At 41.8% G+C, this 13,549-nt stretch overlaps 1 protein-coding gene across 1 annotated transcript; it reads right to left on the reverse strand.

The window, feature by feature from the left end:
- Positions 1–372: 372 nt before the first annotated feature.
- zgc:114130 (uncharacterized protein LOC570332 homolog) lies at positions 373–5,267 on the reverse strand. The gene is made up of 2 exons (XM_056375218.1): positions 5,087–5,267; positions 373–3,644 (listed from the first exon to the last, which is right to left on the reverse strand). Exons 1-2 carry the CDS (start codon positions 5,141–5,143, stop codon positions 2,412–2,414), a joined length of 1,290 nt encoding a protein of 429 aa, XP_056231193.1. The 5' UTR covers positions 5,144–5,267; the 3' UTR covers positions 373–2,411.
- Positions 5,268–13,549: the final 8,282 nt, after the last annotated feature.

The following is a 13,549-nucleotide window of genomic DNA, read 5'->3' on the forward strand; positions in this document are numbered from 1 at the left end:
ATATCAGCTTCAGTGTAAAGTGCATTAGTTTCATCTTCACTTTTGACATTGTGTATAGAAAGAGTTAACCTCAACAGTACAGAGCCACTGGGGGAGTGTGATCTAGAATAAAAAAAATAAATTACAGTTCATTGGTTTTCAGCTTCCTTCCTTCCTGCAGCTTGCACCTGAAGTGTCACAAATGTGTTGCAAATATATTATAACAGCATATCCTACAAGCAGGCAAATGTACACAAGTGTCATAACCTGTGCATTGCTGCATCAGCACCTCAGCTCAAGGTTTCAGAGCAGAGGTGTCTGCATGTGCAGATTATGCTTCTACAGGATCAAGTAAAAACCTGAAAGGTAAGTATGTAAAATAAACTAAAATAGTCACTTAAAAAAACAAAACTTTATTTCCAGTACAAAAGAAGCAAAAGAAACCCAAATATATTAAACTTGATACAAGCATTAACAACTCAAAGTCCTCTATAAATACGTTAAAATAAATTAAAGAAATTAATTTACTAAAGATTATCACCTTCAACACTGAACAGGCCTCAAACATGTTGATGAAAAGGCAATTTTAAATAGACCAGTAACAGCACATTGTCCGCTCTTCTAACAAACTACATCATAAACACACAAAACAGCTGAGAAACAATTTCTAAAACACTAAGCATATGTACTCTAACCCTACAGTATGCTGGATCTAGCACAGTAAGGCAACACACCTGGGAGCACAGTATTCATGGATGCGACTCGTGTCACATTTGTAACAGTACAAAGCCAGAACAGGAAGAATTAATACCGAATGACAGAGAGATGGAAGGTGATGGGGTGAGTCACAAAAACATGAATATTCATCAATAATTTAACATCAGTGGTGCCTGTGGACAAGGGAGGAATTAAATCCCACGCCTGGGAATGTTTGTGTTTAAGATCATCTAAAATACATACTAGCACCACTAATGTTTTAGAAAACTTGCCAGAGGTAAAAAAAAAAAAAAAAACAAAAAAAAACAGGGCTTTTGTGAAGTAGTCATTTGACTTGGTTAAACTTTACTTCTCAGCCAAGTGCCTTGAAACCCAAGCTGAGCTCACACCTCATCAGATTACACAAAATAACATGGACAATAATGTGATGGCATCTCATTTACGTTTTTGTCCACCTTAGACTGCCAGTGCAGATGGATTTTCTTCAATGCCTGCTGTTTCTACTGGCACACTTCACATATGAAAGCCCATAAAATTCCCATGCTCTGTTTTCTCAGCTGGCAAGTCATACAGACAAACGATATGTCATGAACATGGGATTTGAAAAAGTATGATCAAGCCCATTTGGCTTTTGTTGTAAGGTCATACCAAGCCCCTCCTCCTCCTTTCGTAGGGCAGGTTAAATTTGGTCATTTGGCATTTTACTTGTGGCATTCGTCAACAATGCATGAGAGACAGAAGAACAACAATTTTATAGGTATCTTAAACAAGATAGAGACCTGAACTCACACTAGCTTATGTGACTAAAAGAAAAAAAAAAAAGGAAATTAAAAGACTCGCATCCCTCCTCAGATCTCACATCTCTCCTAACAACCCAGCATATCTTGGTTCAACACTAACATGACCTGTTAAAATAACCATACAGGCACTTGAGCTGTTTAAAAACTTAACATTCAGGTTCGAGGCCAGTGATAGACACACAACCTCAGACTGTGCAGTTATGAGGGGAAAAAAAATAACAATTTCACCAGCTTATCAACACAATACTGTGTACAGTTAATGGAAAAACAACAACTACAGAACGTAGGTCACATTATGTGTTTGTCCCACCATAATGAAAACATTTCCGCTACAAACAGATGTCTTTGGCTTTATCACATTCTTTTGATCACTCGGAAGAGGCTGATAAAATGTAAATATGAATGGAGAGGTTGGACTAAACGACAAACGGCACTGAGGACAATCACACTGTGATTAAAATATCTGTCTCGCAATCTGCCATCTCGACTTACTATTTCGATAAAGCATCAAACACCTCCACCACTATTAGACTTCTATCTTGATATGTACTCTGTTTTGGTGGCAACACATTTTTTTTTTCTACATCACCGTGGCTTCCCTTAATCACATGACAGCGGCAATTTAGCCATAAGTGTAACAGGCAATTTTCTGTCAGTGTGCTGAGTCAGTCACTTAAGTCTTTGTTTCCTTTGACGCCACACAGGTGCAAAGGATGTCTGAGGTGTCGGCCCTGTGGCTCTGTGTGAGAGGGGAATGTGCATTTATGTGTCAAATGCAAGATTACGTGTGCTTGAGCATGGATATGTGTGTGCTGCATATATTGTGTCTCAACAGCGTGTCCAGGGTCTGCATGTCTGAATGTGTGTAAATATGTATGTTTGTGTTTCTGCCTAAAGGCAGAACCCAGTAGCATCCTAGGGAACAGAGAGCTGACTGAATACAGCCAGACGTCTGGCGTTGTTTTCATTAATGCCACCGCAGGATTCGGAGCCACTGAGTGAGCATGCAGAGCTGCTTCCGTCTTGGTCCTGGTCTGACAGAGAGGTGTAGGACAGGGATCTAGCACCCAGTGGTCCTGAAAAGACTCCAGTGGCACTGGGACTCTGCCTCAGGGAAGGGGAGCCGGTCGGAGAGAGTCCACATGGAGAGCAGCCAGAGTCTGGGGAAGGCAAGAATGGAGACTGGAGATCTGCTGCAGTGGCGTGGCCCATGGGAGGTTGGTACTGGTGGGTAGTAGAAGCTTCGAAAGCAGAGTCCATCTCCAGGAAGGCATGAGACAGGAGGTCAGTTATGTCAGCGCAGGAAGGAGGAGAGGCCGAGAAATCAGGTGTGAAAGACGCAGTGGCAGGAGGAGGATGACCAGAGAGGGCATGCTGAAGGGCTTGCTGAGGAGCAGAGGGAAATCCAGCAAAGCTGAAGCTCTGTCTGACAAGAGGAGGTCTGTGTGTGTGGGAGGAGCAAGGCGGCTGCTGGGGAATGCTTGAGGAGGAGGAGGATGAAGATGAGGAAGAGCGAGAGGAGTGCTTCTTTTCTTCCTCACTGTTGTGGACAAAGTGGCAGCGGATCCCGTACGGGCAGAAGCCGATGGTGTGAAACGTACGGCATGGCTCCGTTTTGTATTTTGGATGTCTGTTAAGATCCCGCAGCTCTTCTGGCCCGTGAGCAAACTGGCACTTCCCACCATACTTGCACAACCCGTTCTCAGTGAAAGATCGACACAGTTCAGTCTTATAGCGTGATGAGGAAGAGGAGGTGGAAATGGATGAGGTGGACGAGGAGGAGCTAGCGTTGAGTGCAGTGGGACTGATGTCACTTTGGGAGTGCTTTATGTCAGTCCCGGGCCAGCCTAGACTTGCTGCTGTAGTGCTGCTAGTCTCTATCATGCTGACAGAGCGCTGGGCAAGGAAGCCTGACTTTCCCCACTGGGAGGAATCAGAAAGCTGGGAGGGCAGCCAGCTTTCTGACTGCTGCCCCCTTTGGCTGGAGGTCAAAAATACACCGACATTAGGGTCGGTGGGGAGGCAGAGGGATGAGAGAGAAAATGATGTGTTGCTACGTGGCTGACCGTTGTAACCTGGGGTTCCCATTGCCAGACTGCGGGATGGTAGCCGTCTGTCTGACTCCCTCAGGTCGAGATTGAGTAACTGCTGTAGAAAGAACAGATGATAACAAAATATTAGCCCATAACTATTACAATTAATATCCGGTGATTCATTTTTCAAAACCTCGGCGGCATTCCATTATTGACGACTGTTGGCATTTCACTTAGAGACTACAGAGCAATTAAAGCACAGCTGTGCCATCGATCAACAACAAGGATGTAATCATTTTCAGTTTCCACACTCAATCTACATTTGGCAAATGCAAAATACTGTTGTTTATTTGTTTCTTTTATTCTCTCCTGATACACTCCTCAATGTGATTTCTGGTAAGCATTACTTGAAATATACTTTTCTTTTCTTGGCATCCTGAGTAAATCAAAGTATAACACATATAAATATTGGTGTAAAAGTGTATGTTAAAACATGAACATTTGCCAAACATTTATTTTTGTGAATTTCTATTATCACAGGTAAGAATACATTCTGATGCAATATTCAAGGCAGCGTGGTGATGCTTTAAAACTTGTTTCAGTATTGTAAACCATTACTACATTGCATTGGTAAAGGAGTAGTTTAAACCCACATGTGCTTACCTAGGTGACTATAAGACTGATATTTACAAACTGGGCATAACAATGAGCTAAATCAAAAATAATATTTGAAATATTATATCACATTGCTGCTGCCATTTGAACTGGGGGACAAATTGTGGTCGGTGACTACCGTATTTCTGACAGCAACAACATCAAAAATCAAAAAACAGCAGAAATCTCTTCTACCTCTCTACCACAGAGTTTAAACCTGGCATCCTACACATATTCTACTGTGATGGGAATAGGCAGGGAAGACTTACAGTATGCTGCTGTGCACCACATGCAGTACAGTGAAACCCTCTTCATTTTATTAAAATAGCATTACACTGCATGCCATTAGTTACAGAGTTAAACATCTCCTTGCTGTAAGCGCAGCTTCACAGCTGTAACTGGTGACTTTTGGTTGTTTCAAGCACAAAAAGCTCTGGTTGATAACGGTGCTGTTTTGATTGAACCTGTTGGCGTCGTCTACCGTTAATAAGCAACCGATATTACTTGTAACCTGCTTGTCACCTGTCGTGGCAAATTACTACCTAAAGTGGTTTTATCTTAGACAAAATGACCGAGTTAGCTAATAAGTAGACAGTTTAATGGGCCCATGCTGCGATGCATAGTTAACACCAGCCTCAACTTCGCTCCCACTTTTTGACAAGTTAGCCTCAGGTCCAGGCTAACTTTCAGCTCACATAAAACCCTCAATAAAGACCGTGATTAATAGTAAACAGTCAAAACAGCACACCAACAGAATCCGCAAAAAATGAGACGTTAACAGATGAGGAGAGCAAACAACGTAAAGTTAGCAGCGTAGCTAGCTAAGCTAGCGTTAACCCCTGCAGTGACCTAGCCAACTTTTGCTCCACTCTCCGCTCAACTTTCTTTGCGCTTTCCGTTTACCTTGCACATCATCTCCTCCAGGTCCGCAAACTGGATGAGTTTGGGGTAAGATGGCATTATATTGAGTTATCAAAGGCTTCGTCCGATCCCCGTCTGCCCCCGCACTGATAGACGTGGGCAACTCGCTGGCATGAGTTGGTCAGAAGTTTCCAGCAGAGTCTGCGGTGCCAAACAAGCCCAAGACCCGGACCACGTGTGGATTTAAAACCTAACACCGCTGTTAGCCACTCCCACGACTCTGAGAGTCAGCCCCGAGCTGTTTCCACCAGACCCCAGTCCTGAAAGCTGCTTGAGGCCCCCAGGCTCCATGAAATGTAAACTTAAACAACATTAAGTTCCTGTTTTCAGGTATCATTCTTAGTTTTAAAATTAGCTTATGATTTAAATGGCTCAGTACAACAAACATCCAACATCGTGAACATATCATTTTAAAATATTTGTAAGCACTTCTGTTGTCGAGGAAGGACATTTTGATTGAACTTTATCCAGACAACTTTAACACCATTGTTTTTGAAATACTGTGTTCTCATCTGCTGCATGGTAAGTGAATAAATGAAAGCTATAATTATTTAATTGTTAAGCATATACATTAATATAAAGTTGGGGATTTTTATTTATAAAATGATTTATTTATATATTTATATGAAGTTATTCTATACATATAATTTTATTTCCCAGGGGGCTCAGCCAGTGTGATGCTAATAAGTGGTTCTTTGCTGGAAAGTGCAGGCCTTATCAGTGATATCACCAAAGCTTTGGTCTGATAATGATGTATATGTAGCTGAAATAATATCATCCTTGCCACCAAATTAATTAGACCCAAAACTTTTACCCACAATCCTGATATTTTATGATTATGTCCACTGGCTGATGACTGATGTTCATAAAAGTCCCTCTTGGGATAAATCTAAAGCATAAATATGCATTTTCCCCTATTCTTTCAAGCCAAATAACTATGTAAAGTTGTGTGTCTTTTATCAGATGGAGTAGTTGGAGGAAGTGCCACTGGTAGTAGCTAAAACAAATTAAAGAGAGGTTATAACAAAGGAAACCACAAGAAAGCAGGCAAACGCAGGTGTGTGCAGAGAAACACCCACAAGAAATGGCTTCCACAAGGACAGAAAAAGGAACACAGGCAGAAAAAAGGAGAGCTGAACATATGGGTAGAGAAGTATGGAGACACCCTAGCCCTTTGAGACAGACAAGGAGGAGCGAAGGCTTTGATTTCAAAGGTAAAGGTAGAAGTGTGAAAAATTTCACCACAGAGCAGAGCCATGAGAACACACAAACGCAGGGTTGTTCCTCTATCTTTGCAGGGACGAGAAATAAACTGTATAAACTGTATTTCCTTAAGCTCAAACCTTATATTCACCTATTAGACTAATCACAAACCGCCAAAGTTAGCACTGACAACAAACGTCTCATTCTTCTACCGTCACTGGTAAGACATTTGATCCTCACAAAGATAGAACACACACACACACGCACACACACACACACACAACACACACACACACACACACACACAGTTCTCCCAGGAGTGAAGTTGTCACACCTCTGGGATTGTAAGGAGCATTGCAACAGCATGTGCAGCGGTCAGACAAGTTGGCAAACAGTTGGCTGCAACTTCAGAGTAATAAACAGCTTTCAGTTTGTTCTGTACAGTTCAGTTCTTCTAGTGGCCAGATATAAGGGTTTGATTCCCCCTGGGGCAGGTCCTGCTCAAAGTGAAACATATGGTTTGAACGAAAGCACAAAGTTGTAAAAAATAAATATTTAAAGCGTTCAGCGCCTACTCTAGGGAGAAGTTCTTGAAACTAGCTCATAGCTCTGAGCCCCCTTCACAAAGATGAGCTCAGCTGAGAACAAAGCCTGCCAAAAAGCTTTGTTTTGGTCCAGCCAAGTGGTCACCATTAAGTGTGTGTGTTTGTGTGTGTACACATGCTTGTGTGTGTTTGACAGGGGGTCTCAAACCCACCCCAACCCCCTTATTTTGTGATGATGTAATGGTATAGGTACATTCTACCACTGTGCTGCCTCAGCCAGCCGTGTTTTGACTTGTGTGATATGCATGTGAAGCTGTATTGGTGTCCTTCCTCACATACCTGTGGCGTCCTGATGTCCATCCTGACATGTTCCACGTAAACATGACTCCCTATGTCAGTCAAAACATTTCTTTTGTCTCTGCTTTTGCTTTATAAATTGCCATGAAACTACCCCCCTAAAGAAAATGGGTGTTCACCTCTTGTGTCTGCTTCTGAAACCACTTCCTCAATCGTATTTAGATGCAGTTTCATCCAGATACACCAGACTGTGTCGAGATCCAATTAAGACGGACAGGCCGTTCTCACCTGGCTTCAGAACGCATCCCAAATGCATCTTTTTAGTGACCTTTTGTTATTGGATTTCACTTCCTTTAGAAACTCACCACAAAATAACACTTCAAGCATTGTTACTTCTTATCTTCTTTGCCCAATCAAACCCCCCCCAACAAAACAGGTACATTTATTTTCCATAGGTAAATCAGCTGTTTTGGGGGGGGGTTGTTGTAGATTATGCACAACTGGTCGTGGCTGATAGAGAAGGAATGACAGATCAACACCACCAGGCCAGCGCAAGGCCCCAAATATGTTGACAAACTTCAAGACCACCCCCTAAATATAGTCGTTTCTACTCATATGACCCAAGATGCATTTAATGCAAATTGTGAACAAGGCCTAATTATACTGCGACTGACCTCTGGGTGCGAACCCTGACATGAGATGCTGCCCTAATTAGTTCATCGTCTTTAACAGGTTGGGTCTGCATGTTTGTTTTCTTTTTGCCCTGAGATGAAGACCACCACTGTGAACAACAAGCCATTAGCAAGATGTCAACAGCATGAGTGCCTTGAGGTAAGCAGGCCCTTCTGTTGATTTGGTTAAGTAAACAAATGTTATCTATAAACAAGCTATTTGGTCAGCAAGTTGAGTTTACTTCTATAAACAAATCTCTTTTGGGTGAGTTGGGGGATTACTGGGAGTATGGGGGAGAGGATTGAGAGTATTGGGGATGGGGGGGGTGGGGGGGGCGCTTTCTGAAGCAAGGGGGGGAGGGGAGACATTTGAAAGAGAGTCCTGGCTTCTTGTTGAGTCCAGCTGGGCTACAGGGCCTTTGGAGCACAATGAGCTCAATGAGCTGCAGAACCAACTAACAAACTAATGGCCCGCCCTCCGCGACTCAACCCCCATAGATACACACACACACACACACACACACACACACACGCACACACACACACACACACGCTGTGGAAATAACAGAGGGTGGTGAATGGGTGAGATAGAAAGGCTTGTTAGGAGGAAAGAGATGGGGGTGAGGAGAGGGATGAAGGGGCAGGATTGGGGGCTATTTAGAAAAAAACAGGGGAAATGAGAGAGAGGAAGGCATTGAGGGATTGAAGGTGGAGGAATCCAAGGCAAGAGATGGTTAGTAAAGACCGGCTCCATGCACAAAAAAGGTTTATCTATGGATTCGGGATTAATCAAGCAGATGCATAACAATGTGTCATGGGACGGGTTCCCTTGCTTTGTCATGTAATCTTGCAGTGGAATAATTAGCCAAATCCTTAGGAAAGCATTCGCAGATTCAACATCTGTTTGATATTAGAAGACATTTCCAGAGGTGACATGACAGTGTGGGGTACCCATTTTGAGGGAATGGGATGGACAACAATGCAGTCATATGTTTTCTAAAAAGAAGAATGGGAAGGATGCCCGGGGAGAGCCAGTTTGGGGATATAAGTAAAAGACAGAGGGGTGAGTAGGAGAGCGAGGTAATCCATGACCACAGCATAGTCGACAGTGTGTGTGAGTGCGGAGTGAAACATTTGTATTGCAGCATGTGTTTGTGTGTGTGTATGTGTGTTAAAAAGAGTGAGACACACTCACACACATACTTGCACACTCAAATCTATTGAAACTCTCGTGATTAAGTGAAGTCATTCCTCCACAGCCCCACGCAGGCTTCTTCAGATAAGAGGCTACTATTACGAGTGAAATAATAAAGGAGGGAGGGGAGGAGGGGCTTGTAGACTTGATGAACATCTGCTCCTCTTTTCCTCCCATTTCTTCCAACCGCCCCCCCACCACCACCACCACCTTCCTTCTTTCACAATGTACCCCCTGCCCCATTCACTTGTTTATGTGTGTGTGTGTGTGTGTATGTGTGTGTGTGTGTGTGCGCGCATGTGTGTGTGTGTTTTTGCTTACAGAGGGCCTCACAGAGGGATTCACAGAGTTTGAGATTTTGGAAGAAAGTTTCTCTGACAGTCTGTTATGATGAAACCAATAACAAAGTCACTCCACCTCTTCTGCCAAACTTTCTATTTTATGAAATTATATGAAAAAAATATATTTTTCCTGCATGGACGCAAATGCAGTACCATCCTAAAAAATCAATTTTTTAAATTTTTAAAGATGATATTTTCTGTGTAGCAAGCTTGGGAAGACTGAAAACACAACAAGTGAAATTATGTAAAATATGTGTATTATATAAAGACGTGACTGCTACCTCATGAATAAACATGATAACCAGAGTGACTGCACTGGAATGTTAATTTATGCATAAATACATAACAACTTTGACTCTCTCTCTTGTGTCTGTTTTATGCACACACACACACACACACACACACACACACACACACACACACACACACAAGTACATGCTCACACACCCTGAAACGCCGCACAGTAGGGTTCTACTCACAGGGCAAAGGTTATAACCTAACCTTTGAACTCTCCTCCTATCTTGCCCACTGGAATTCACTCCTGTGGATTCAATTAGAAAGCTAGAGAGGAGGTGAGCGAGAGAGGAGGACGCTGAAGTCTGAAAAACAAGACAACAGTGACAAATGTCTGAAGACAGACCAGCGTGGAGAGGCAGACAATGACCCAGGGTGGAGAGAGTGATGGGGGAGAGTTAAGACATTTACTCTTTAGACACATTTGTTTCGGCCAAAATGGTCTGTGTGTACATTTGGGGTTCCACAACACACATACAGTGATCCTATGTTTCTTGTACTTTTGCTCTGGGGAACTTTTTCATGGTTCAGGTTTGTCCGCATGGTTCCACTTGAAGGAACTCTTGCTACAAGACACAATGATATGTCATCTATATCCATCTGTCTTATTAGCTTATTCTTCTATATCCTGCCATAATGCCTTTTGTGTGTTGTGTAAAGCCCTTTGTATCGCCTTGTTGTTGAAAGGTGCCATACAAATGGATTTTACAGTGTGCTTGATGTTTTAATGTACAGCAACAGCTTGGGAAAGGCTCTTTTCAGTAACTTGATCATGTCCCTGTGCATAAAGCAAGGTCCGTAAAGAAATGCTTCTGGTGTGGAGGAAGTTGACTGGGCTGTGCAGAGTGACACAGAGGCAGAAGAGGAACTGTATATTTACATCCTGTGCGATTACACTGTGGGGTCTTGCTGGTATTCTACTGCCCACTGGTGGATTATAGCATAAGTGCAAATCTGCACCATAGCCATTGATTTTGATGGTGTCGCCATCCACTCTGCACAGTGAGCTCATTAAATCGGGAAAAGGATTATATGGGTTAGCACCCAAAGTGTCACAGGGCTGCTTTAGATGTATTTTAATCATAAGATGGCTTCTGTGCTCTGATGAAGCGTGGACTCGGTACAAACAACACTCTTTATTCAACTCTCTTTTTTAATGTGGTTCTTCTGCACTGTGAGATGTATTTTTGCTGAGAAAGATTGACATGAGGTGTCAGGTTGTTAAATGGTATTACAGTAACACATTCAAGCAGCAAAAGATCATACAACATGATCACAATTGCAAAACGTTGCTATGTTAAACATTTCGTATTAGAATTGTGATTGATGATTTGTGTATATGAAAAGACATTGATCATTGTGCATTACAATCAATTTCATGAAGAAGATGTAGCTTGTAAAACACCTTGCAACCATTTACAATACCTCTGTTTGCCCGGTTCACCAGCGAGGGGAGCTGTTGCTCCATTTCCATGTTAGTTCTGATGGACTTCAATGAGTGGATTAGACTAATTTCACAAATTCAGTTTTTATATAAATAAATGAGAAACACCATCTGCATCTGTTATCTTAGGCAGCATATGTGTGTATTTTTCCATGTCCAACATGCACGCTACTATACATATGAAACAAGTGCATTTTCTGAGTAACACAGGGAACAAAAGAGGCCAGTGACACATAGAGACTTGCGGACAGGAGAACTTGCACAACCCATGTCCCTGGAAGCGAGCCACACAGCAGTGTGTGTGTTAAGCAACAGTTCCTGGAGATCCTCTTGAACTCCAAACAAAACAAACGTCAAATCCTTATTTCAATATAGCGGAATGATATATCACTCTTTTTTTTGTTTGTTTTTGTTGGGCTCATTTGAGACCAACCAAGACAACAGCGAGATTCAGGAAACAGTGGTGAAAAAACAAGAAAAGCAAAAGCTGCTATTCATTAGAAATTTAAATTTGAGCAAAAATGAGGTCTTGATATTTTAAAACAATAGCAGGGTCGTGATGAGCCAGACGAGGACAGGAGACTTAAAAGCAGGAAAGATAGGAAGAAAAGTAGGCAAAAAGTGTTATCATGGATCATTTCATTGTTTTGAATATTTTTTAAAAATCAGCAAAGCCAAATAAAAAAACAAAATAAACAAACAATGGAAGTTGATGTGTGAGTGTGTGTTCCCACATGTGAAAGAGACGAAAAGGAAGTAGGCTATCTGGATTTCAAATATTGTGAAAGAGTAAGTCATTTGAATAGTTTGTCTTGGTGTTCTCATGGGTGATTATTGTAGAAAGAATCCTGCCTAAACATGACTTTATTTAACTGAAATGTCCAAAATCATTTAGGATTCTTTTGTAATTACCTCACACAGCTGCAATTAGTCTGAGAGAGAAACTACATCACTGGTGTGAAAAGACAAAGAGTGCAGAGTGATGTCAGGTGTTTGGATACTAAAGTGTAGAACGAGCGTCATAAGGATCTGTGTTGGAACACATTTATTTATTGAAGCTGTTTAAAGAGGAACACAGACGAAACACCCATTAGTCTGATACTTTGCTTACTGTGAGACATTCTTTGTGTATAAATTCCCCCAAGATATACGGATGTTGGTTTTTGGTTTTCTGCTAAAGATTAGGAAAACACATACTTACATCATGAAATGTAGATAGATAGATAGATAGATAGATAGATAGATAGATAGATAGATAGATGGATAGAGATTAGAAAATCGCTCTATATTGGCTTGTGTTGTTTACTGGATGTCCCTGCTGAATAGAAGTATTTGTGCACAGGTAAAGAGGTCCCTTGTGTATTCCAACCAATGATTCCTTAAATTGCTTTTCTGCTTTTATAGCATTAAAAAGATCAATAAGATCAATAAGATCTGGATCATAATGTCGAATAAAGTGTATATACAGGGTCTTAATGTGTATATCTGAAACATTATTTACTTCAAGTATAAGTATATTGTGTTATGCATGCGGCGTCATGAGGCCAACTCTCGTCTGTGTGCTATCAGCGTGTTTATGCATGTGTATGCATACTTGTGTGCATGTGTGCTTTTCAGTGTTTGACCCTATCTCTAAGTGGGGCGGCAGGTTTGGCGATGAATTTTCTGTTGGAATGTATGTTTATAACTCCCTCAGAGCAACGTATTCTGCCTGAGAGTGTTCTTTCACATTCCATCCCATTCCAGCCTCTATTCATGTCAGCCAAGAGTGAATATATTGTAGACCTTCTTTCTACCTTCATTTTGCACTGTGCGAACTTTGAATTTGTACAAGAAGTTCTCTGAACATAATCGTAATGGAGTGTGTGTGTATGTGTGTGTGTGTGTATGTCATTTCATTGAGTAGGAGTAATGCTATGATAGTAGCTGATGTGCACATGTGAGCGTCAGTGTGTGCATGTGTCTCCATGCAGCTGAAAGTGTGCCAAAGGATGATTCCGGTCCCGGTCTGTATATTCTCACATTGCGTTCATCCAACTGCAGCCAGGCAACAGCTCATAATATTGATCAGCGTGTTTGATCAGGGGGATATTGATGGATCTGGAGTCTCATATCAAATGACGTCCTCCACTTTCTTTTATTTATATGTTGGTATCCAGGAAACTTGTAATAATCAATAAAAGAGTTGGGGTGTGTTTGTCCTAATCGTGTGTGTGTCTGTAATTCCAGTAATGGGATCTCTCTGTGTGTGATGGGAAGTCACACTGTTTCCTGTGCCAACTTCCCCAGTAGTTTCCATGTTTTGTGACAGTTTGCATGTCTGTTAACTTTCTGTGTATAACAGGAACGATGCTGCCAATTATTTTATTGACGTCCTTCTGTTGTCACTAGATTTGATGCATAGGCTAGGCAGGCCTAATGCAATATTCACATGGTTTCTGTGCAGTGTAAAATG

Source organism: Seriola aureovittata, chromosome 4 (assembly GCF_021018895.1).
Source record: "Seriola aureovittata isolate HTS-2021-v1 ecotype China chromosome 4, ASM2101889v1, whole genome shotgun sequence".
Taxonomy (NCBI): Eukaryota; Metazoa; Chordata; class Actinopteri; order Carangiformes; family Carangidae; genus Seriola; species Seriola aureovittata.